The following is a 24,834-nucleotide window of genomic DNA, read 5'->3' on the forward strand; positions in this document are numbered from 1 at the left end:
ATGAAAAAGAAGAAAATAAATTACATGTAAAGATGTAAGGATCTGCAAATGAAAATGTCTTAAATTGTATCAAAACCAAACACTCGGCATATCACCATGATGAGTGTAAGTGGTTTGAGGGCATGGCAAAAAAGGTTTTGTATGTTATCTCAGTGGTGATATTTTTTTCTTTTTTTAAAGACTCTGCTTTTTTTGTATTCACATTCTTAGAACAAAGAAGCAAACTTGGCAAAAGAAACACTGTTCATTTAACCTGTACACAATAAAAAAGCCAAATTCATGAAGGCCATTTAAAAAAAAAAAAACTTACTCCAGTCAGCATCAAGAATGGCTTACATGACAATTTCCTTTATGTATACATCTTAAGAAATGATGGTTGTCTATTTCTTTTACTTTCCACAGGGAGAGAGAGGACCGCAAGGCTTCAAGGTAACTTGTTGAGGAATTAGTACTTGCACTAGAAATATCTACTGCCAACAAAGTAAGGCTCCAAAGCCATTTTTGTCCATTAAGTATCACTTTTCTTTTATTGTAGAAAAGATAATAGATGTCCAGTTTGGTGTTTTTTGAGCGGTTGTTTCTAGCGAACACACCACAATAATTATCTTCCATTTGGAACTGAAGCAGACTTTCACTCTTTTCTGCTGTCGACTTCCATGCCTCTCCAAACTGTTTTATCTTGAATTCAGATTTTCTATTGTGACAGGCCTAATGTTTTTTTCTCCTCCATTTTTCTGCCTCCCCCATACCTCTCACTCTCCCTTTGTTGGTGCTGTGACAGGGAAACATCGGGCTGCCAGGACTCAAGGGAGATCAAGGACCAGAGGTGAGTCTTTGTATTTATTTCATGTAAGCTGTGCCACTTACAGTGGGTCAAACGGAGACTAAAACCTGCTGAACATAAACAACAGTGAGATGAACGTGTTCAAGTTTATTTAATAATAGAACTGGATAAAAGATTTGATGCTGTTACTGGTAAAACTTGATCGTAAGGTTATATTAACTAGAAATGTAAACATCTCATTGTATTTACCTTTTCACTGTTTTTCTAGCTGGCTTTGGTGAAAGTTTGGTTTCTGTGCCAATGATTGTAACCTGCCGTAATAGAGCATGTTAGCATATTGGTGTGCAGATGTATAAATAGGGGTGTGGTTTCCATTTTTCAAAAATTCTCATCTGACGAAGTTCCAAGAAGGATCAAAATGTTTTCGTTAGTGTGTTGAAGCGTTACCTTTTTTCTTAAGTCCTATACCAGGTATTACAAGTTTTTTGCAAATGCATTCACTCTAAACCAACTCATTAACATGAATAAACTTAAAACTAAGATCCTAGAGTATTCTTTTAAACTTGGTTCATAAAAATATTATAAAACAGTCATAATAATGTCAATATGTTTTCCCAATAATAAAATAGGAGTATATATATAGCAGCCAGGTACTGATGCTTGTGTACTCTTTTTCTCAGTTGCTATCATTCAACATAAGCTCAGTTTCCATGGTAATATGTGGATCGTTCAGTTCATCCGTGATTACAAAGACAATAATGAGTTGAAAAGGCTAATGCATATAAAGTGATTATCTAAAATAACAGCATAACCAGGATTTAAGCTTGAATTTGAAATAACATATGCGTCATGATGATTTCCTCGACATACAGTTATTGGCATGAAACTAACCATGGTTTATTTAAAAAAAAGTTAGCAGGGGTAGCACTTTAAAAAACAGGGCTATTTGAAATACTCTCAAAAGTCGTGTCCACAGTGTAGCTGGCTGAGCTGTAACATTTGAAAGTCCAGACAATTGTTTTACCAAACAAAGGCAGAAAATATCCCAAACTGTTGGTTTTCCTTTGTGTTCTGCCAGGGCAAGCAAGGCCTGCCTGGACCCACTGGACTCTCAGGCGAGCCAGTAAGTATATTGGCGCTAGACACTTCATGTCAAGCCTTCCTTTCTTTCATTGCCTTATCTGTCACCATGCCATGCCCTCTCCTCTTCAACTCAGCCTGCCAAAGTTAAAAAGAGAGATAAACAGATAAACGTCAACAGGCAGAGACAGAGAGGAAGTGGGGAGAAAAGTCCAGAATCTTTACACAGACAATCAGTAATCAAATTTAAGAATTAATTAGTGGAAAGAGACAAATCTAAGCTCTTTATGCCAGGAACGGAGGCAGAGGCTCAATCTGTTCTCCACACCTGCTTTGGTAATGAGCATCTGTCTTTACTCAAAAGCAGGGAGGGAAAAGAGGCATTTCATAAATCCTGGCTAAGGGAAATTATGTTGGAACACGGCAGCCCGCTGAAGCAGTGAGGAGGAGGAGATAAATGTGTGTGAGGAGATGAAGGCCTGGTGATAGATGTGTCTCTTTTCACCACTATTTACAGGGCTCGCCAGGGGAGTCAGGGATGCCTGGGAGAGATGGCCTGAAAGGAGAAAAGGTAGGTAAACTTCCAATCAAGTTCTTTCCTCAAAGAAAAATATGAAGCTATGATTTTTCATCACAGGTTGAACATGGTAGACAACTTGTGAAGACACCTTTCAGATTACTCGCCCAGCATGCCATTCTCAATCATGTCGTACGTTTGTGCTCTTGCCTCTGATGCCTATGACTACTGTTATTTGTACACACATTTCTTCTTGCAGTCTTACTTGTTTCAAATAATGTGCTGAAAGAGGAAAAGCGCACAGTTGACATGCATATTCGGTTTGTCACTTGTCAAAATAAACAAAGCTAACATCCTCATGCTAACATGCTCACAGTGACTATGTTCACATGCTGATTTTTAGAAAATCATGTTCACTGTTTAGTGTGTAGTTTAGTCTGTTAGCAAGCTAACATTCGCCAATTCAAACTAAAAGCAAAGTACAGCTGAGGCGAGGCATTTGGTCATAAACCAACTCAAAGTATTAGGCATACTGAAAGAGTGAGCTCATGATGCTGCCATAGAAAAAGTCAGAGGATCACCAAAGTTAGTAGGATTTAATTTTATTTTTACGGAATGTAATTACTATCCATCTGATTCTTGACCAAAGTGGTGGACCAAGGGACTGCCACTGCCATCTGAAGAGCCACATCACTACCTTTGTTAAAAGATAATAGCACCAAGGCAAGTGCATTTTCATTTTGGGGGGTAAATAAAAATGATTTTGGTAGAACATTCAAAACACTTAAATTAAATTGTATCCATGACAAGAAACCCCTAATATATTTGAGGCAGCGAGCAGACACTGCTGTTGCTGCCTTGGGGACAACAATTTCCAACCTACAAACTTGATGGTTTGTAAGGGTCCATGCAGTGCCAAAAGCTGGCGCCTCTAACAAACAATGTTAATGTTTATAATTATTGAGGTGCAAAATGATCCTGGTAAATGGTGTGTGCACCTGCTTCACCCACCAGACCCTCCCTTGTTCATCTCCCTGTGTGTAATACAGCACATCCTTTGCATTGATGAGATGACAGAGCCTGTCTGACAATAGTCTATGGAAAAACTTCTCAATATTGTCTGTCTTTCTGTTTGTAGGGGGACTCTGGTGGAGTAATGGGTCCACAGGGACCCAAGGGTGAGCCTGGAGAGCCTGGAGGTGGATATATGGTGGGTACCATATTAAGTTCACTTTCATTTGACCTTTTTTGGCTTCAGCCCTGGAGTCACACAACACAAAAGTAGAAAAGAAGAATTCAAGAGAAGTTCACCATGCATATTTCATCTGCAAACAGCTGGAACAGCAGCAGACAAGGTACAGAAAATTAGCTCCTCTGGCTGCGTAGCTGCCATGACATTATGGAGATGCAATGCCATAAAGGAATCCACCATTGAATAACCCCAGCCTGGGTAATCACCTACCCTCCCACTTTCGAGCTTATAGCTGTTGAAGCACTCTCTTTTATGGACATGGCTTTGCATATAGAAATGCTCATTAAAGGGTCCCCAAAAAGGCAGCCACGGCCTCAGTCCTGGTTGACAGTGCTTGCACTCCTCTATCACCGGCAAGTGCTCTATGGCTTATAACAATCATGTTTGTTTGTGTGTGGAAACAATGAAGTGAACATTAAGCCTGACAGCAGACCTGCTCATCAAGCAGTGGGTAGTCGGTTGAGGTGAGCATAGTAATCAGGGAAAGAGTGTGTTCAGGCAGAAGTATTTAAACCTCCTTAATTTACTCTAGCACTTTGAAAATTGTGTCAACGGGAGATGCAGACTAGTGACTTATGTAGTTCAAAAGCTAAACAAAGAGATGTCTATCGTTTAGAGTGGACATCCTCCTGGGTAGATCCTGATTGTCTTTTACGGACCTCACTTCCGTTTGGAGGCATTGGAGGAAAATGGATTCTCAGCATTTTATAGTCTTTGTAATGTGTGGCAAAGAAAAGGAGAATAAAGCAATAAACAAAAGTTATGGCAGATGGTCTAAAGATCTTTAATGAGTCAGCCTGCTCACGTTTATTAATGACACTTTATTGATTTTGCCTGTAAAAGAATAACGGTCAATTTTATTTGTTTCTTATTCATTTCAAAATATTAATAGTCTCCCTGTCCTCTCAAGTACTGTACTGTTTTGTTTCAGTGGAGTGCCAATGTTTAATTAAACTTTTTATTTTTTGAAAAGAAAATGCAGTCATAGGGTTATATTATTAGTCTCAAAAAGTTCTGTACTTCCAAAACTTTTTTCTGTTTTTTGATTGAGTGAATTGGTAGATTTCTTCCTAAAACTGTAGAATTGCTGTGTTAGTTCAAATCTGACCAACTTCTGCACAGCTAATTTACATTGTGCAATGTAGGCTTTGTAATGTACATGCTGACCACAGAAATCAATGTCTCATCAGAACTGTACAATAAATAATGCTTACAGTAGCCTCTATTCCAATCAAGGTTTTTCTCTGTGGTATGGCATTATCGGTCTGCCACTGTGCATAGAAACTATTGAAAATGTTGTAAACAGTATTGAACATGAGCCCATGATGCAACACTGTGTTCAGACCATTTGCACTGTGGAGTGCAGCTTGTACAAATTCAATACATGTTCAAATTCCAGCACTAGAACAGCTTTTTTTGGGGCTGCACCTCAGGTCTCAAAGTGAATTGCTGATGAATGTGAAGCGAATCCCTATTCTGATGTCTTCTTCCTGTTGTTTTGTAGAGCGATGGGTTGCTTGTAAGCAGAGGGTCTCGCGGGCCCAAGGTAGGAAGCAGTGTGGTGGTGGAGCATCACCAACACAAACATCTCACTTTTAATATTCCACAGACACATCAGTTGTATTTATGACAACTGCAGTATGTATGGTTTATGTTTACACTATTTAAAAAAGTTTAGGTCAGTGGTTCACAATCTTTTTGGTTAGATTTAACCCCCCCCAGCCCTCTCAAATTATCTAAAGCACTCCTTCATGACGACTACCTGTCATGTTCCAAATGTGTTCAATTGAATTATTGATTTCAAACTGAATGTTATTTAACAGTGTTAATGATATAAAAGTAGATATTTTTAGCCTATAGTAATATTTTCTTTTTTCAACCATTTATTCATTAGGTTTAGCCACTTAAACTATGTATCCATTACTTGTGAGATGTAATTCAACTGTTTATCCCTTACTTTTATATAACTGGTAGTAGTAGTTCCTCTCTGCTTCCTCTGCTAGTTTTTATAAGATGCCCGAAATATTACAGGTGTTGTCATGGAAAAAATAATAATCAAGAATTTGAACATACAGTGTGTATCGCATAAGTTCCAAGGAAATACATAATGCACATGTGAATACCATTGACCTTGAGCATAGTTGTGTTTCTTACCCATGAAGCGACTAAAGACAAAACATAAAGGGAAAATGGCAGAGTTTATATTAATGGCAATGCAGTGTAGCAGCTCTCCATTTTCACATTTTACAATCACTGAAACAAGACTGACTGTTGCCTTGTTTTTTTGTCAGGGTGAGAGAGGTGTCCCAGGTTTGCCCGGTGACCATGGTGATAAAGGCGAACCTGGAGAGAGTGTCACAGGCTCGCCTGTGAGTATGATGTTGTATTGATTGGTCTGTGTAATTATTTAGTTCAGAAAGACAGTAAGACAGAAAGAGATAAAGAGAAAGAGATCCTCTTTGAATGTGTTCATGAAATACACTTTCAGATAAAAAAGCTTGCCATTACTGCGAGGTGCTGGTGTGTTGCACTCAGCCTTCACCTTTAGGGGGACTGCGTGGCATGAACACGATGTTTCTGTTGCGTGGCAGCTGTGTGGCGTTTTCTTTATCTTTGAACACCAGAAACATGTCTGAAGCGGTGCTGCTGCTGCTAGCCTTGTCTGTACACATGTATGTTTCCCATTAATAAAGTGAAACAATAGTGTGTTCTTCAACTTTAATTTGTCAATAGTTTTGTGTTCGTACATTTGTTTGCCCATATTTTGAAATTTTGTTCTGTATTGACAGGTACAACATTCGAAAATTGTTAATTATTGTTTTTTAAAATTACATTGATATCTGCATTTGTGTCAAAACCTAGAGACTTTCAAACATCAAAATGTTATTTATTAAATGTATTCATGTCAAAATGACATGTAAACATATTTTTTGTATTCTATTCTGTCTGGAAATGCTTCCAACACGCTTGCTTGTCGCGTGAAAAATGGACCTCAGTCCTATTTTATTATTTTATTTTTAGCATGCCTGCGTTTTTGATGAGGCTCTACGTGCGTGTCACGCAGGCAGTGTGCAAGCTCTAACCTGTTAACATGGGAGCCGAAATAAAAATGGACACGCCACGCAGCTGACACACTCACTCCACACAGGCAGTGTGCAGGAGCCCTTATACTACATGCTCCGCACTGCTAGTTTGAACCTCACACAGGTTTGATTGAGAGTGAGTCTGCTTTCATTTTTGAAATCCAGGATTGTTAAAGACAGAAAATCAATAGAGCAAAAGGTGTCTAACACAATTTCTTTATTGGGTCCTGGGTGCTAGAGGGCAGATAGTGTTAACAAGATGTGTTATGTGTTCTTAGGGCCGCATGGGACCCCCAGGAAAGCCCGGAATTGAGGTTTGTGGAAGATTCTCAGACTCCAAAACACACAAACATGTTCAAGTTTATTTTTATATGTCTTCAGCACAGTTGATGCTGTTGCCAGTGGCCTTGCAATTACTTTACAATACACATAACATACTACAGTGTTGATCACTTGTTGTGTGGTTGAATAAGTGAAACTGTAAAAATGAAAGTGTCTGGGATTTTCAGGGCCCACGCGGACCCCCAGGTTTATCTGGCCCTCCTGGAGTTCCAGGAACAGAGGTGAGTTAGATCAGTATGCCCTTCCACTCGTATCCACTCCCTTACACATCTCCAGATAAAAGATGGCTGAAAGCAATAAAAGAATTTCAGCTTCCACTGTGGATGAGCAAGTACGATGTATCACAGCTGCTGGACACAAATCCCCACCAACTGAGATGGGTGTGAAAGCAAAGTCACAGCCTTGCATGTCTGCTTGATATCCTAGCCCGGAGGATTGTTAATTCCTTTCTTTGTTTCTATTAAAGGGCTCCCCTGGATGGCCAGGCCCCCCGGGACCTGCTGGACCTCCAGGTGAACCAGTAAGTGAGAAAATCTAATTTTTGCTTTCTGCAGTTCAGCATCACTGATCTGCAATGAGAACTACTGAGTAAACCTTGACGTCAAAGTCAACTTTCACAGTGCAGCTTCAGTTTGTGGATAATTAGCAGCTTGTCCTGCTGTTCACCAGCCAACATCACTTTCAAGCATATGTTGCGGTTTACAACAAATTGGCAGCACCCTGTTGTTAGCACGTTTTCTTCTCCTTCTTGCCTTTTCAAGTGTTTCAAATAAGCAACATTTATTATAGTTCTGGTAGCTGTGTTGTGTGCATGCTGCTGCTGCATCAAAGCCTTGTATATTTAGCATTTTAATCTACTTTATATTCATGTGTTGTAAAGACCCATGAAGCCCATGTATTGTCCATGTTATGTTTTTAAAAGATACATGTTTCCCTCAGCTCTCAAGAACAACAACAATTTGAAGATGTGAGGAATCTGTGTTGTAGCAGCAAAGTTATTAAACTGTTTCCTCAAGCTTTACAGATTTAAAAAAAAAAAAATGAAAATGAAACGAAGAAATGTTTGGGGTAAAATCACATTCCTTAAAGGCATACAAGGTGCTCTTATAAAATAATGTTTTCAAGAAATTTAGCAGATGTAGTTAAACTGAACAGAGAACAGAGGAATATTTCCAAAACATGAAAGATTTGTTAGTTCTGAAATTCTAACTGTGGCCATGTTTCATGTTTTTCTTTTTCTTTCTTTGACAGACTGCCCTGCCAATTGTTGGAGACATGGGTGCATTACTCAAGGTATTTTATCTTCATAGTTAATGATAATTACAGCTTTTCAAAAACAATAGCATGCAAAGGGGTGCCTGGGTTAGTTGTTAAAAATGATGATTATATTTAAAAAATGATCTTACATGAAATCCAGGCTAACTCCTTTGCCACAGGTGCACAAAATAGCCATGCTGTATGACAATATGTCTACTAAAGCCTGTCAATTATACATATTTATGATTGCTATGTGGCAATTAATGAAGACTCATACAAAATTTCAAATTACTTTATTTCACAACAATCATCCCTAGTGTAAAAAAGCTTGTATAGCATGAATTGTGAAAATCTGTACATCCCTGTCAATAACAATAATTTGTTTCTCTTGAGGATGCTGCATGCTAAAATCAAAAATTAAAAACTTGCATACAAAATTTAGGGGATTACTATACTGGATGATGCTAATACTGCACCAATCAATCCTAATGAGGTAGCAGGAAGCAAGTGTAAGTGAAAAAAACAAGTGGAAATTAGGTTATATCACCCAATGTGTTTGTTCTGTAACTATAAAACTAGCTTTACAAGCTTTAAATGTCTGATATACAGAGATAAAAAAATATAAAATTATGTAATCATGTCAGCAATCTATGACAGCACATATGTTTATCATTAAAGTTATACAAATACTTAGGTTGATTGTTATTATACTGTCATTGGCATGTTTTATCAGCTAAATTTACACGGCATAACAAATGGCAACATGCATATTATATATATAAATATATATATATATATAAATTAGGCAACACAACATGGCCTTGTGTGTATTGGTTTATAGTAAGTGAGATCAACTCAGATGAAACCTGGTATGCACTAACGTCTCTGCCATACTATTTCAGATCCAATGCAAAACCCAAAATAAGCCTTTGAGAGCAACTCTCACTTTTCTGACTTCTAAAATGCTTTAATTTCATTTCCTCCAGTAGATTTCCCTTGTCACTTAAACCTTCACCTCCAATTACCAAACCCCCTCGAAGCATTTGGTTGGAATGCTAAAACACTCTTACCAACGATTTGAAAGAAGTTATATTCACACTTTGAAACCATGTTCATCTTACATGCAAGGTGCTGTTACCTTTCTTAATGGCCATTTCTATCAAAGCCCATGTCTGTTTTCTTTTGACTGGAGCAGGTAAGACACCTTACCTCCAAAAAACTTTTTAATTGTTAATACGTAATGCAAAACAACCCAGACAATAAATATTGGGCCATCACATGCCATATCACTGATATAATAAAACCCAATGGAACTTAGAATTTTCTGTCAAATCTTAGTGTCGGTTTCAACTTATTTTATCCATCAAGTGCTCTCTTAAATTCAGCTGCTGCCTTGATCACAGTTGCTCAGTTGCACTCTAATTAGTACTTTCAACACCTCGATGACGCATACCAAAATGGAAAAACATTTTCAACTCAGTTGTTTTTTCCCCTTTTCAGTAGTACACTCAATGAAAGCATTCTTTCACTTTTTTGTGTTATTTTTACCCATGTCCTTGGAGTCTTGGAGGATAATTAGACGCCATGTTCACATTATTTTCCATTTTGTATTTCAGACTCAGCTGCTTTTTAATGGTGCACTGGTTTCTTCCGCCTCCCTTGAATTTAGAGCTTCCAGCTATTTCCTGGAAGGTGCAGTGCCTATATCTAGACTGGATCAGGGACAATGATATTTAAGATTCTCACCTAAATGTCACAGTCAATGAGTTTGACAAAGTTCACCCCTCACCTAGATGAGAGACACTCGTGAAGACACTCTTGGTGGGTTCACATTATTCTGCTCTGCAGACATTTAGAGAACACTTTGTGTCAGTTGGGGTCTTGTCCTCCACCCAGGGGATGTGACATAATAAAGGGCGAAAATGCAGTGCTCCAGCTCAACTTGATGAAATCTTATCTGTGCCATCGCTTTTGCTTCCTGCCTTGCCTGCGCTGGCAGAATGCCTGCAGTGTGTGCCAGACGAGAGTCCCAGGGCTTCCTGGGATGAAGGGAGAGAAGGGGTCCCTTGGAGCGCAAGGAGTCGAAGGCATGGTGGGAGAAAAGGTACAAGTAACTCATCAGCATGGCAGGCTATTTGGAGCAGATGCTGTAAACATGTTAATCTGACCATGACACTTTGCATTACATGACACTTGTTAAATGAGGTTGCTTATTAAGTACATTGAGAGCGCTTACACTCATATTACTCGTGTACTCCTATCCTAAACAGGGAGATCCAGGTGTAAGAGGTCCCATGGGTAACCCTGGAAAAGAAGGCCCAAAGGTAGGCAAGGAAATATTAGGTGTACCTCAGTATACTCAGCAGACAATAAAACACATCTTGTTATGTAATTGTTTGAGAAGATCTAAACTAAATCTAAACTAGATCTAATTTTCTGTTATTTAAATGCATGTTTAATTTAATATATAGAGATTTACATTGACGCTTTTCATAAATTGCCTTTTGGATTAACTTTGAAAGCCTAACTAGCTGTTCTACAACTCATATTATTCTGCACTCTCTTATGTGCTTGCTGCAGAAGTTGTTGCTATGGATACAGTGTTTCATTGTGTGTGCTGTAAGAAGGGAAGAGACATGTTGAAGTTTTACACCCATCAGCCTTTAGTTTTAGGATTTTTCATGTTTGGTGAAAAACTCTGTTTCCTACCTCGTTGCTTCTGCCTCCCATGCAGGGAGTAAAAGGAGAGAGAGGGTTCCCAGGCCCCACAGGAGATAAAGGTGATGAGGTGAGTGTAAAAAGGTTAATCTAAACAAATTAATCCAGTAGTAGTAACCATACGGAAGTCGCTGTGACATTGACAGGGAGGTTTTTTAATAATATGTTAATATATTGTAATGTCTGCCTCATCTTCAAGCCTGTCTACTCTAAAAGTCTGTTTTCAATAGGAGCTATCAAAAGCTATCCACAGTGCTGCGTGTGCACTATGCCCACTACGCACTTTGTAAAGAACTAAGCCTGCCCTGTGTGTGCGTGCGTGTGTGCGTGCGTGCTAATTAAAAAACAAGCCACTCTGAGCTGAGAAGCATTTCAGAGTTCAACTTTTAGCAATGGCAGGAGATTTGCACAGACAAGGCTCAGGCAGACTTGTTACTAGATTTTATAGGCTCAATAAAAACATGTTTTATAGCCCTGTTGAACTTTCTTTTTCCTTTAAATGATAAAAGAAATCACTGAGATGCATACATGCAATGCATCTCTAAAATACAACAAACAATACAGAAATTCCTTGTCTTGTCTAAACAAATTAATAAAGATGCAGCATATGCATAGACAATGGCATGTTTCACAGCTTTTGGATAATGCTACAAAAACAAAGAACACAATCAGTGATTATTTTTCTCAGTGAAAGTTTTCTCATTTATCCTCTTCAGTATTGTTGCAAGTTCTATTTGCTGTATTATTTCATATGTGATTGTCGTTGCTAATGAATTCATAGAAAGCTAGTCCAGGCATCAAGAAATTGGATAAGCCTTACTTACAATTTACTAGTTAGGTCCGCTTACTGTGTCCTCTTTCTCGCCATATGGAAGTATTACAAATAGACTGACTTTAATTAATGTTTAACTTGGCACCCGTTAGAAGACATCTGTAAAGTACACTCTTATTCCATTGTTGCTGTAAAATATGTTTCAAAAGAGACATCAATTTGAAAAATGGTGATCTAATTTGTCTTCTGTAGGGCACTGCAGGAGTACCAGGACTACCTGGGGTGACCGGTCGTACAGGGGCCCCGGTAAGACACCTGCTGTTCACGTGGTCTGATGATATACAGAATCTCTTTCATTGTAGAATCATAACACAAATTATCTTTTTACAGTGACATTATCTCAGCATGTGTGAGGCTTTTTTTCTGAGGTTTATGCCTACAACAGGATGCTGTTCTGTTTGCAGGGACTTATGGGTAGACCCGGGCCAATGGGCCAACAAGGAGGAAAAGGAGAAAAAGTAAGGTGTTATCATATAAACATGTATCTTTAAAATGTAGGTAGTGTATATGTCTTTCTGGGCTTTATATACAGTAAACAGTGGATCAACGTGTGCACTATATAACTTTAAACTTAGTTTGCCAATTTGCATGCAAAGTATTCAGATTATCAGATATGATTAGTTGAAGAATACCGCGGCTCAAAGCCTGTAATAAATACATGGTTTTGACAGGCAGTAGTAACTTTTCTTTACATTTTCCCTCTAAAAATGTAGATTTATCATCCATATAAAAGATTTATTCATAAAATGGAAAACAAAATGGCTCCAGTTCCTATAATAAATATGATAAAGATAGTTGTTGTAATAGTAAATAAGGCTTTTCATCATTGCTATATGTGTCTAAGTGTGGGAAGCCAGATCTTTTAAATGAATCTTAGATTGTTTTGTTTTTTTAGGGTTGGCGAATGAGGTTGACAAACATTTCCATTTCCACAGACATGTTTAACAATTCCTCTGGTTTGTGTTTGTCAGGGAAACGAAGGACCTCCAGGCAGGCCAGGGCTCCCAGGGCCTCCGGTAAGATCCTCATGCCTCAACAAGAGCCAGATGCTGATACATCTCAAAACCTCTGTTAAGGTCATGGTTTCTTTGTTGCCCTACATGTACGCTTAAATACATTTTATGGTAATTTAGTTACACAATGTAACCTTCTTCATTCTTAAGGTAACAGACTTTTAGCCATCCATTCAACACAGGTGGCACATTGAAAAATATTTTATCATCTTGCTTTTCGTAGCACTATCCAAAGATCTTCTTTTCCCATAAACAAGTAAAGATCAGAGCCAAAACCTTGCCTTGGCATCTCCTCCTACAGAAGTGACCATCAGTGCACATATTTCAGCCAGTCTAACAGTATTTAGAGTAACAAGAAAAACATAACTGACAAACAAGCACAAATATGATGAAATTGTGGCAACCTGCTCTCTAGCATTGAATCATGCTCGTACCCTTTAAAAGGCCAGTGAGTAAGCACTTCCAAAGGCAAATCTATAATTCATCAGCCGTCCCCTTGAACCTGCCGTGCCCCCCCACACACCCTGGTCTCATAAACTGCAGTCTGGGAGGACAGGGGATGGCTCGGTGGCCGGAAAAGGGCACAGGCATCCGCTTGCTTTTAAATGAGAATCTTCACTCCTTGTACATTTACAATAGCTGCCCTCTACCAATCTATCATGGGAAAAACATTCTTTTATGTCCTAATACTACCTAGGAAGACTAGATTACGTAGTTCTCATACCCGAATCTCTTTTAATCACTGTGCTCTTTTGTATTTCTGCAATACTCTGGTTTTCTAAATTGCCACTGGCTCAAGGATTATTAAGTCTACTGTTCTCTGTTTTTCCTCTTCTTTTTACTTCTCACTCGCTCGCACACTCGTTCCCTCTCTTTGTGTAATCGCCAAATGAGCTATTGATCTCTCGCATGTAACATTTAAGGGTTTAACAGTGTATAACTGCTCCAGATCTACTGTGCCGTTCTCTGTAAAGACTCTGGATGCCTAAAACTCAACAGAACAGTTAGAAGATGATTTACTGTTGATTGTGTTTCAGGGTTTACCAAATGTGGAGGGCAATGGGATGAGCAGCCTGTTCAAACTGGAGGTAAAGACTTCTCAAATGATTTCAACTCAGCCATAATGTCATTGTGATCCATTGTATGCACCTCTTAGTGCCTTCAATCATATTGGCAGAAAATTGTGTTTAAAATGTGTTTGACCCACATTCGAAAAATGATATGTATATAGTTATAACATTAAAACATTTCTTTTCAGAGTGGGGGAGCGATTTTAGGACCCCCTGGAGCTCCTGGCGCTCCGGTAAGCATAATCATCATGCCTGAAGCAAAATCCTTCACGGTTTATTGTGGAGACACACTAGCACTCAGGCACCTTGATACTGTATGAGCCGCAGAGCCTGAGAGAGCTGAATAACAAATAAAGGGACCGGCCCTCCGGTGTTATCTCTGCTTCTGAGGTCCTATCACAGTCAGTCATGTTCATTGAGAGCTGATGGTTGGTGAAAGCTAAGAGGCTTCCTGATTCTCAAACAGGTGTTTCTGACCCGCCCGCCAGGACACACAACATTATTGACATGCAAAATAGACTTAGAAGTTCACTTTCTCCGTACGGTGCCACGCTGAAGTCACCCGATTTGCTTGTCAGCTTCCCTTGCTCTGCCTTATCAGGCAGTTTGTAATCTTGTCCAGGGAGACATTCATTCACAGGCCTTGCAGGGATCCATACTCCACAACAGACACTAAATGTGCTAACAAAAAATGGGCACTCTAATATCCCCAGTGAACAATGCACATGAACCACAGCTCAATCTTGAGGATTCTACTCCATGTATTGTATCCATCACAGCCCCACATCTCCTCTGGAGCAACCAATATGAGAGCACCTTTGTCAGTGTTAAAAAGGAGAAGAGCCCAAATGTATCAATTACTCCTTGTTTTTTATGTGGAAAAATTCTAGAAATTCTTCACTGAAAATGTACAAATGCATGACCATTGTTTGTAAAGCATGTGTGACAAACAGACTGGATTATATGATCCTGATCGTTTTAATTCTTGCTTAGGAAAGACCACAGTCTCACTAGTCTCATATAACACAGCATGATTGAGCATGCACATAGCATGATGTAGCATGATTTACAGACAAAAGATTGCGAGACAAGTGAAGCAATGATATATGCTATAAATTTTATTGACACTAACATACAGTAGCCACATGTCATTTCAGGCTATATTTATGATCTGTATGGTAGCAGTTGTCGCATTCATGGGAGTAATCTGTCCCCGCTCTCTCTCTCTCTCTCTCTCTCTCTCTCTCTCTCTCTCTCTCTCTCTCTCTCTCTCTCTCTTTTAAGGGTCCCAAAGGAGATGAAGGACTTCCAGTGAGTTGAAGCTTTTCATTATTGAATACATTATAGAGTTTTTCAGTTGCTTTCTATCAATGTATCTGTGGCTTTCTACAACATAAGTCAATAGACCTTCAAGCGTAAGCACTCTCAGTTGAACTCTGAGACAACGTATATCGAAAGAATGATCATATCTCCTAAAAATATGAAACTGTTGTATTGTCTTGCCAGTGGGAACCTATGAACTCGCTCTGCACTTTGAAAAAAAAACTATCTACGCAGACATGGAAACAATTTGATGCTCTTGCCTTCAACTTAAATTCTTTTTTCTCACGGGGTCAATTGCATTTTTTATTGTTCTGTTGCAAAGTGATTTTTCACCAGGATGTTAATTTGACATTATAATAAATTGTGTGAGCGGCTCCAGTGCTGTGGTGGAATTGCCACAATCCGTCTCACAGCTGATCCTCTGGCTGGCCCACTCTCCCCTTAGTCGCACTCGCTTATTCATGACAATCTACATGTGTGACAATTACCTGCACAATCCGTCTATGTCAGCACCGGTTGCCCCACTATTCTGTGTAATGGCATTTCTCCATGGATGCTTGAGCAAGATGAGGTAGATAGAGGCCATCACTTGTTCCAGCGCTGGGAATGGGTCTCTATTTTTAGTGCAGAAGGCAAGTCTAAATGTGATTGTCAAATGGGGCTCTTCTTCTATCCCATCTATAGCCTACAAGGTGTGACAGCATGTGTCATAGATCATTTAATACAATAATCCCAGGTTGAGGTATTGTCCTCTTAGGATTGTCTTCATTTTGACGCATGAAGGGTTGTATTAATATGTTGCTGAGTATATCAAAAAGAAAGATGAAAATGTGGGAAATCTTGCCTCCTGTAGAATTTAATTTATTGCCTTCCTGTAGTTTTGAGCTTTATTTGCTTGTTTATGCCCAATGTTTACAGACTTATGATGATACCATTTACCTTCCAGTGGCTCATCGCCAAACCCATTCTCCTATTTAGGGCTGTGACACAAAAATAGCATCATTCTTGGATGCAGAAAGGGGGAACTAACCACCCATAGTCCTCATCAGTAGTGAGTTTTTTTGTCTTGACGCAGCAGGTGGTGTGTTTTTCTGTCATAGGGGGACCCAGGGGCCATGGGATTACCCGGGCTTGAAGGGCTACCCGGTGCCAAGGTAAGCAACACTATCGGCCCAGAGAGGCGTCCCATCTGCCATGACCTAACCTGATTACAAAGTGAGGGAATGTAACTTCTCTGTTCTTCATTCTCAGTACAAAACATTTCAAGAGGTTATTTTTGAAATAAGATATCCAGTTTAAAAAAAGATTCTTTCTGTACAAGTCAACTTCAGAATTCAATCACTTATGGATATTATTTAATATTGACAGAAGGAATTTCAGGTTGAGCTCTTGGAACTGGATGTACAGTAATACCACAGCAATGTGGAGCCAAATAGCTAACCATCTTTATAACAAACTGCTACGACTGGACGCTTGTTCCATAATGGAACAAAGCTACCCCTGCATGATACATCTAAATCTAAGTCTAAATCTGTAAAAAAAAAAGAAATAAAAATAAAAAAAATAAAAAGGAAAGGAAGGACAAGTTGTCACTGATTGACAGTACGAGTGTGCGTTTCTGTGACATTCAGAGTCATTTATCCTTTAGTGGAATACTGTCAAAAGTGTGACATATGACAAGTGTTTGCTGTTGAAATAATAAAAAGCTTAAAAGTTTAAAAGAAGATTGTTTATCGTAACTCCCTATTTGTGATTTTTCTTGTGTTTTTAAATGTTTAAGCTTATTTGCATTGCAGTTGTCCAAACAGGGAGAAGCCCAGTGATTTATGTGTATTCTTTATGTTATGTGGATGTCATCTATCTGACACATGTCTTTCATATTACCTTCAGGGTGATATTGGTTTGCCTGGCCCACCTGGTATACTAGGTCCTCCTGTAAGTATTACGACTCACACTGCCCCTTGATGAATCATCTTTGATGTTTAAGTCTGCAGCTAGCAACAAGTTGATGATATTTCATGAAGCACAAAGAATACCAGCCTTTAACAACAGAAGTGCCATAACACAACACTACTTTGATTAAGAACCTTGGATATATGCTGTACCTGCGGCCTGTTCAGTGGATATTTCTGTGAAGCTATAGTAGACTGGTTGGTTTATTATAAACAAAAGGTAGCTTTAGATATGACACCATTGAGGCCCTGTCAAACGCAGTCTGTTCTTTTCCTATGTTGTGATTGACAGGGGAAGCCCGGCCCTCGCGGAGAGCCAGGGATCCCAGGAGAGCCGGTGAGCCTCAGCCTCTAACTCTCTTTGAGCTGTCAATCCACGTGTCATTCCTTTCTCACTGCAGACTGACACGTCGACTGTCTCTGTTCTCTGACAGGGTGAGAGGGGGCCGCTCGGAGAGACAGGATTCCCAGGGCCCGAGGGACCCCAAGGTGTTCCTGTAAGGGTGCTACATGAATTATGTTGCTCTACCCAATATAATCACTACTAGCTGTTGCAAAAGCACCTTCCAGTAAGGTCCAGGATGCAAAAAAAAAAAAAACACTGCTCAGCAGGTTGTTTTACCTTAATATGGGAGAACATGATTCCAGGACAATATGGAAAAAACATGTATGTTAGCGATCACTTGTAGATGAGAGATGATTACTATCCTCCATGTAATTACCATCAGAGATAGTTTCTGTTATTTTCCCTGTAAGCGCACAATGGAAGAGTGTTCGCATTGCAATCAGGATCATTATCCCTTGGTTGAGATATCTCATTAACTGTGGAGATTACTAGGAGTGCAACAGTGCTGATCCAATCGAAGGTGGGAGCTGATACAAAATGTCTTTGTTTGTGTTGCACTTCTTGAGCAGGGGAGACCTGGAAAAGATGGAACTCCTGGATACAAGGTGAGATGTGCAAACGCGTTGCAAATCCCCTTATAGAAAGTGCTTTACATCAGCCGAGCTACGGAAAGATAGCACAGCAGATTTTTAACCCCCCCCAGAGCTACAGCATCCTGAGTGCATTAAACCTATTTGCATATTTGAGATTATAACGATAAAAACTAAATGAAATCCTGCTGATTTAAGGCTTTGTTGACTTTTAGTCTTTTTTTACCCTAATTATACCGTTAATGCTTTCAGGCAATGATAAAATGTTTGTAATAGAGGGCAGTAGACACTTAGATTAAATATGCATTTTCCTGCCTGATGAACCTGGCCAAAATTGAAACAAATACTGCAGCTTTTAGGTGACTGATTGAATCTATTATACAGTATTTACTGCATAATAACACAGAAGGGGCTCACAGCATGCAGAAATGATCTGCTATGAATAGCTATTACTAACACATTATACAGTCTAATACCAAACTGTTTTGACTATGAGTATTGCTTTGTTTTGCTGTCTGATTTGCAATATCATTTTCAAATATGTTTTAAACTCCAACAGTCTATTGTTTTCTTGTTATTAGTATTAGTTAATATTCTTCCACCAAAATCTCAGCACTGCATGAAGCCCTTCTACAGTTTTATCCTCATGTCCTTCTGCAGTGGTGCCTGACTTTTCGGTGGGGCAACAGTGCCATCTAGCAGGTGGCATTTCTCCTCTACCCAGACACCTTGCACACTGCTTTGAGGTTTAATGTAATGCTCAGGGAAGCACATTTCAGTGGGCAAGATGATAGATTTAAGCCCCCCATCAGGCATTGGGGAATACAGAGTACTGCAGATTAAAGCAGGCAGGGGAGAACAGCATCACAAAGAGATGCCCATTTTAAAAGCACATTATGCCAGATTGTCTTTTGCATGGCTCCTGTAATCCAGCAGGAAATTGATACAAAGATTCTCCCAGGGGTATTGCTGTGAGCATGGTAAAGGGAAGCAATGAGGAGTGACAATGAGAGATTGGAAGACGCAAGATGTTGTGACATGAAGCCAGAGACAGGTATTTACTCTCGCAGCTCCTCCATACAGTAGAGACAGCTGGTGGGAACGCAGGCGTTTCCCAATCAAAACAGGAGTGATGCAGAGAAGGCGTGACATTGCAGAAGGTGAAATACTGTACAGGGAGATATTATACAAGCAATATACCTGAGCTGAGTAAGAAGCAATCACTGCACAGTCATCTGAAAAGTGTACATTTCTCAAAGTCAAGTAATTCAGGAAAAGCTTGCTCACAGTTTTTTTTTTCCCTCAGGCAACAGAACAGAGAACTTTTGCAAATACTAGAGTAGATGGGATCATTATTCCAATAGGTTGGGTGTAAATAACAGTAATCTCTGCTTTATGTACAGATTACAAAAGTGGAGTATAATGTGTGCCCCTTTATGTTACTGAACATCTATTCTTTCTGTGTAGAGGGTGACAGCTTCAGGGTCAGCATAATTTCTTTTCCCAATTATTTAGATGTTAGCGGTTTACCTTTCTTCTTTAACAACAAAGACTAAACATGTTTATCTGCTTTTTTTCCTAAGGGATCTGCAGGTGCAGCAGGGGACAGAGGTTCCAAAGGAGAACGTGTAAGTAGCATCATCCCTGTATTCCTAAAAAATAAGCTGGTTTTATGACTCAGACAATAATGAACAAAAAGGTTCTGATGAATAGTAATGGAAGTCTTCACTTCAGCACAAATGTGACTAATCCCCACAAGCACGTAAGCACTAGATAAAGGCATTTAACGCTCAGTGCAGTTTCCTATTGTATTTGCAAGGCGAAATTAAAGAGCTCTGTCACACTTAGGCAGTAATCTATTGCAAATAGAGGATGCAAACGAGGCTTTTAACTTTATTGTTGGCAACAGAACCTTAGGACAGGTGACTGACTGGACACATTAAGAGAAATAGGTCAGTGTGCACAGCATGTTAAGTGATACAGTTGGGTGAGTCAGGCTGTAAATTGACAGTGACTCTGATGCCAGCCAAGAAATGTAGTTTTAATTGTTATACTACTTAATTGCTATACTAAACAATTTGGCCAGTACTGTATCATATATATATATAAAGAGAGCGAGAGCTGAGAAATGTCTGGCCTTCTTTTCTGCAGGGTGATCCAGGGATTCCTGGAGAAAGGGGTGTTCAAGGCGAGAGGGGTCGCTCAGGAGATCCTGGCCCCATTGGACAGATCGGTCCTCCAGGCCAAAAAGGCGATCCTGGCCCTCCAGTAAATTTGGACAATGTAAACCTCTTGGTATGTTGTAAAGACAAGGTCCTTGAGTTTGCAGATGCCTCAATACATCAAACAAAAGATGATTAAAACCTGTATCAGCCTACTTCCTTTCTGAGCTTGTGTAACTCGTTAAGTTCTCATTCCCTGTATGGAAAAATGGTGCCGCTACAGATTTCTGTATGAAACATCAAACAAGGCTGTGCAAGGGAGGTTGCTGTTCTCTTTCTGCTCAACGCTTTCCACTCCTCCTCATCCATGCGCAACAGAAGGTCAGAGAGGGAGGGAGATGGAGACAGAGAAAAAGACAGAGATATGTGGGCGAGCCTAGAGCTCTGCAGAGCAGTGAAAACACCTCCGTGTGTCACAGACATTTTACACACACTGTACGCGGTCACAGCAGTTATATAACATTCACAGTAGAGATGAAAATTGTTTGGAAAGATTCAAGGTCCAGGGCTACTAATATTTGTCGTTACACTGACACTGGAAAAGCTCGAACAATGATTTGAGTGGCCTATATTTTTGTATAACTTATGTTCCTTAATAATACATATATTTAGAGGCATACACAGCTGATATGAAAAACTAAACTTTATATCAGAAAGTAACACCAAGAAGTCTTTTTATAGAGTCATAATATCTCATTTAACATTCCCTGACTGAATCCATTTTATTTCAAGCTGGATTTGTGGCGCAGATGTGAGATAATAATGCAAGGCAGGATTTCACTGAATAGTTAGAAAAGAAAAATGTCAGCAGTAATCCCTCCTCCCTGCCATTGTTTCCAACACAGATGGTTTCCAACGAGTTGTAGTGGAGGTCTTTGAGTTGACATGCATGTTAGATTTTCATGCAGTGATAACGACTGTATCTCCTCTGCTGCCAATTCACTATGAATGAAAGATGTATTCTTCTCCACTGCACACGCAGGCTGATCCCAGCTTCAAAGAAGAACTCAAAATGTTTATCCGAACTGAAGTATTGAGGGTCTTCGAAGGTATACATTTTTCTAAATTAATTTTTTCATGTTTTCTTGCTACCCGTTTCCATATTTTGCATTCTGAATGTGCACTTTTGTTTTTCTTACTTTGTAGAGAAGCTATCAAGCACTGCCACGCTGCAGAAGACACCTGCCGGGATCTTAGCTACACAGGTCCACGGGCCTCCAGGACCTCCCGGAAAGGACGGACTACCAGGCCCGCCAGGGGAGCCAGGACCTCCTGGTCCTCATGGTGAGAGCTCAGGCTGCCAGAGTGAACTGTAGGATGTTAACACCACCTCATAAAAATAACCACTTTGGTTGAAATATGAATTAGAAATAACCCTGTTAACCTTTAATTGCTCAGAACTACTGAAGACAACTAACCCTCTGTTGTTTGATGTAGATGTAATCTATTATGTAGCCACACCATATATGAATGCCCCTTTGGGGTTTAAATACATCAATAGTCCAATTATCGTATGCTGTACCACACATAGTTAAAGCAGGCAGCATTTACTGATGTAAACACAAAGCTGCAGCTTGGCTTGAATTATGCAGAATGAACCGCAACATCCTTCAGTTAAAGAAATTCTCTCTGTACATAGAGTTGGGATGAAAAATTGGAGATGAATTGGGGTGGAGCACATGTATTTTGTAGGGATTCATAGGTATTTTTCTCTTGCTTAGACCCATATATCAATGCAGACTGAGGGGCGGGAAGCAGAGGCAAGGCCAGGAGTGTGGTGCACAGCAGCTCTCTGGGAAATATGAAGACAAACGAAGAATTGGCTGTGAATAAGAGAAACTATTATCAATGTGGACAGGAAAGAGCCCCAGTATTGATACCTCACTCCGAGAAAAAGAAGGCTTCTAAAGTAGAAAAGGAGCATAGTCAGGAAAGAGGGTGGACGTTCTTTATCAAACTGATACAACTTTCTGACTGCTCATACAACACTAATGGTTGGCCGGTCAGGCTTTATACCTCAAACTTGCTTAGAATTGTTTTGTGTCGCAGCAGAACTACGGTGTCTTAAAGGTGCACTATGAGTTCCTGTATGGTTTCAGCGGGATTTCATTATCGTCTCAAATCGTAGACATCTCTCCTTGATCCGTGTTGCACTAACCCCCACCCCCTCCTCCAACCATCTTGTCGTGATTGGCTGGAACGTGGTTTGTTGTAGTTTGGTGCACAGGCTGTTAACTGCAAATTATTCGGTTTTACCAAGATAAAAAAAAACTAAGATTTAAAAGTGTTAGATAATTTAACTTGTTTTAAGAGTGAATTCCTTATTTAAAGTGTTAACTATAATCTTATGAATGAAATGAAATTGCGCTGAAACCATGCAGGAACTCATAGTGCATCTTTAACTTTTAAAGAGGAGTGTGTTACATGTTGGTGCAGATTAAAAAGCACCACTGTATTGGCCTTTCTCTTTGAGCTTTGTATCTACCTCACATTATTCAAGACCATTTACCCTTTAACCCATTGCTATAATATAAAATGCTGCTTTCATTTATGAGTAATGTAGTTATTATTCTACTCAACTATAAATGTCTGTGTTGTGTTAATGCCATTTGCATTACACATGTATTGGATTTTCTTTAGCTTGTTTTATTTTTTTTATGCTTCCAAAGAGTGTTTTATAGGTTATTCTTAGTGCAGCTTTGCAATAAATACTTATTGAAAACAAAGACAAAAGTTTTTTTTTCTTTGATAAATCAAAAATACAACAACTTTTTTTCTTTGTTGACTTGTGCCTCCACTCAGCTGGGGAGAGAGTTTGGGGTAATATATCCTCATTATTTCTCGTCATCCTCTGCTGGAGACTGTGCTCCTCTGGAATATCCAACTTGACTTCTTCCCCGATATGCCAAAATGAATTGTTTATGGAGAAAAATAACCCCTCTGTTGAATTAATATTTTTTTTCTTATTGTTTGATTTCACATGGGTGAAGGTCTCAAGCTGTTAGAGAATACCCGTGAGGACGCATGCAGAACATCACTTTTTTGTTTGTTTTTTCACTCCCCTGTTGTAATTGAGTACTTGTTTATCATTCTAGTCATCTTTTACATTTGAGAGTGTAATGAAAAGACTCACTGATGTAATCCATTTTGTTTGAGTGTGTGTGTTTTCATAAATAATTTTTGTTTTAACATTCATTTTTAATTTTGTATTTCAGTGCATTCTGTATATTTATTAATACTGACTGAGTGTATTTCAGTATATCAGCCTATAACCTCTATGTTTGAGAGCTGCTCTGTTTTGTGCTGTACAATATAGAACTATCAGTAAATATCCCACAGTATTTTGTCATTGATGGAGCAGCTTTTTTCTTTTGTAAGTCATAGCATGAGTACATAGATGTTGCTAGTAATGCTGTTTACAAACAGGTGCAGGACTGCGGTCCTATCAATCAAGCAGGAAAAAGCACTCTGTGGCAATATTATTTTCTATTAACATATTTTGTCCATTAGCGCCCCAAGAAATAATTTTATTTTCAACCAAGTGCAGACGCAGTATGGCGTTTTCGATTCATCAGAGTGCACCAATCCAGCGTGCAACTCAAGCTCATTGCCCTTTGTGCTATTCAGTATTTTTTTGCTTAAGGTACAGAGCTCTTTTCTCCATGGAACGTCTCCTCCCTGAATGAATGCCCCAGGCTCTGTGAGTGTTGAAAGAAGTCTCATTATTGCGTCAATGTGTGGATAGCCCCTCTCTCTTTGAGACTCAGTTTTGGAGCATTCATAAGCCTTTTCTCTGAGATTTTCTCTGACATGTAAGCGTTGAAGCGTTTCCCCTTTGGGCCAAGCGGTGCAATGCTTGATACTCCTGTCAATGTTTCTGATGCACTCCATGCAACCACTGGTCCTGAGACTCCATTACTTTAAGTGCCTCATGGGGAAATATATTCAAACCCCCTCATATTCTTACTTGGTATGCTGCCGTTTCGAACTGTAAAGACTAACCGGCTTTGCATGTAGTGGGAAAGGCTTTGAATAACGTGTGTGTGTATGTTGTTATCGGCAACGCACACGTTGGCCTGACGTGAAGATAAGTGCAAATGCTTTGATTTGATTTCACTCATCAGCCAGAGCATGTCCCTATATTTATATCTGGTTTATGTTTTATCTTATCCAAAGGCCGGCATAAAAAAGATTGAACGTAGTCTAGTTTTCTCTCAGTGGTCAAACAGAAAAAAAATCTTTATGATCATTTGTATGCTCTCCCATTGAATTACATATTTTTTGTTTTCTGCATCTGCCTTGTCTTCTACAGAATAGGTCTTTCTTTTCTCTCTCCGAATGCCTTTAGTGACCCAGATATCTGACCTCCGAAAAAAGTCTCTTTGCTCTGTTTTAAATTCTTCAAAGACATTCGCTTTTGCCCTATTGTTTACAGAACGTTGTACAAGCCCAC

The 24,834-nt window shown here is 39.4% G+C and overlaps 1 protein-coding gene across 2 annotated transcripts in view; it reads left to right on the forward strand.

Annotated features, from left to right (window-relative positions):
* Positions 1-24,834, forward strand: part of LOC116704893 (collagen alpha-1(XIX) chain) — a 92,826-nt gene that overhangs the window by 61,582 nt on the left and 6,410 nt on the right. The window contains exons 21-50 of one of the 2 annotated variants that reach the window (XM_032540649.1): positions 403-429; positions 782-826; positions 1,863-1,907; positions 2,382-2,435; positions 3,520-3,591; positions 5,138-5,179; positions 5,925-6,002; positions 6,995-7,030; positions 7,226-7,279; positions 7,525-7,578; positions 8,310-8,351; positions 10,315-10,419; positions 10,586-10,639; positions 11,050-11,103; positions 12,058-12,111; positions 12,270-12,323; positions 12,837-12,881; positions 13,916-13,966; positions 14,137-14,181; positions 15,233-15,259; positions 16,372-16,425; positions 17,162-17,206; positions 17,516-17,560; positions 17,658-17,720; positions 18,139-18,174; positions 19,743-19,787; positions 20,311-20,454; positions 21,364-21,430; positions 21,528-21,665; positions 22,103-22,721. In XM_032540649.1, coding sequence (XP_032396540.1) covers positions 403-429; positions 782-826; positions 1,863-1,907; positions 2,382-2,435; positions 3,520-3,591; positions 5,138-5,179; positions 5,925-6,002; positions 6,995-7,030; positions 7,226-7,279; positions 7,525-7,578; positions 8,310-8,351; positions 10,315-10,419; positions 10,586-10,639; positions 11,050-11,103; positions 12,058-12,111; positions 12,270-12,323; positions 12,837-12,881; positions 13,916-13,966; positions 14,137-14,181; positions 15,233-15,259; positions 16,372-16,425; positions 17,162-17,206; positions 17,516-17,560; positions 17,658-17,720; positions 18,139-18,174; positions 19,743-19,787; positions 20,311-20,454; positions 21,364-21,430; positions 21,528-21,665; positions 22,103-22,125 — 1,698 coding nt within the window. In that variant the 3' untranslated portion in view covers positions 22,126-22,721. Of the gene's footprint in view, positions 1-402; positions 430-781; positions 827-1,862; positions 1,908-2,381; positions 2,436-3,519; positions 3,592-5,137; positions 5,180-5,924; positions 6,003-6,994; positions 7,031-7,225; positions 7,280-7,524; positions 7,579-8,309; positions 8,352-10,314; positions 10,420-10,585; positions 10,640-11,049; positions 11,104-12,057; positions 12,112-12,269; positions 12,324-12,836; positions 12,882-13,915; positions 13,967-14,136; positions 14,182-15,232; positions 15,260-16,371; positions 16,426-17,161; positions 17,207-17,515; positions 17,561-17,657; positions 17,721-18,138; positions 18,175-19,742; positions 19,788-20,310; positions 20,455-21,363; positions 21,431-21,527; positions 21,666-22,102; positions 22,722-24,834 lie in introns of those variants that run through there. The other variant, XM_032540648.1, reaches the window with a different exon arrangement.

The sequence above is a fragment of the Etheostoma spectabile genome, chromosome 17 (assembly GCF_008692095.1).
Source record: "Etheostoma spectabile isolate EspeVRDwgs_2016 chromosome 17, UIUC_Espe_1.0, whole genome shotgun sequence".
Taxonomy (NCBI): domain Eukaryota; kingdom Metazoa; phylum Chordata; class Actinopteri; order Perciformes; family Percidae; genus Etheostoma; species Etheostoma spectabile.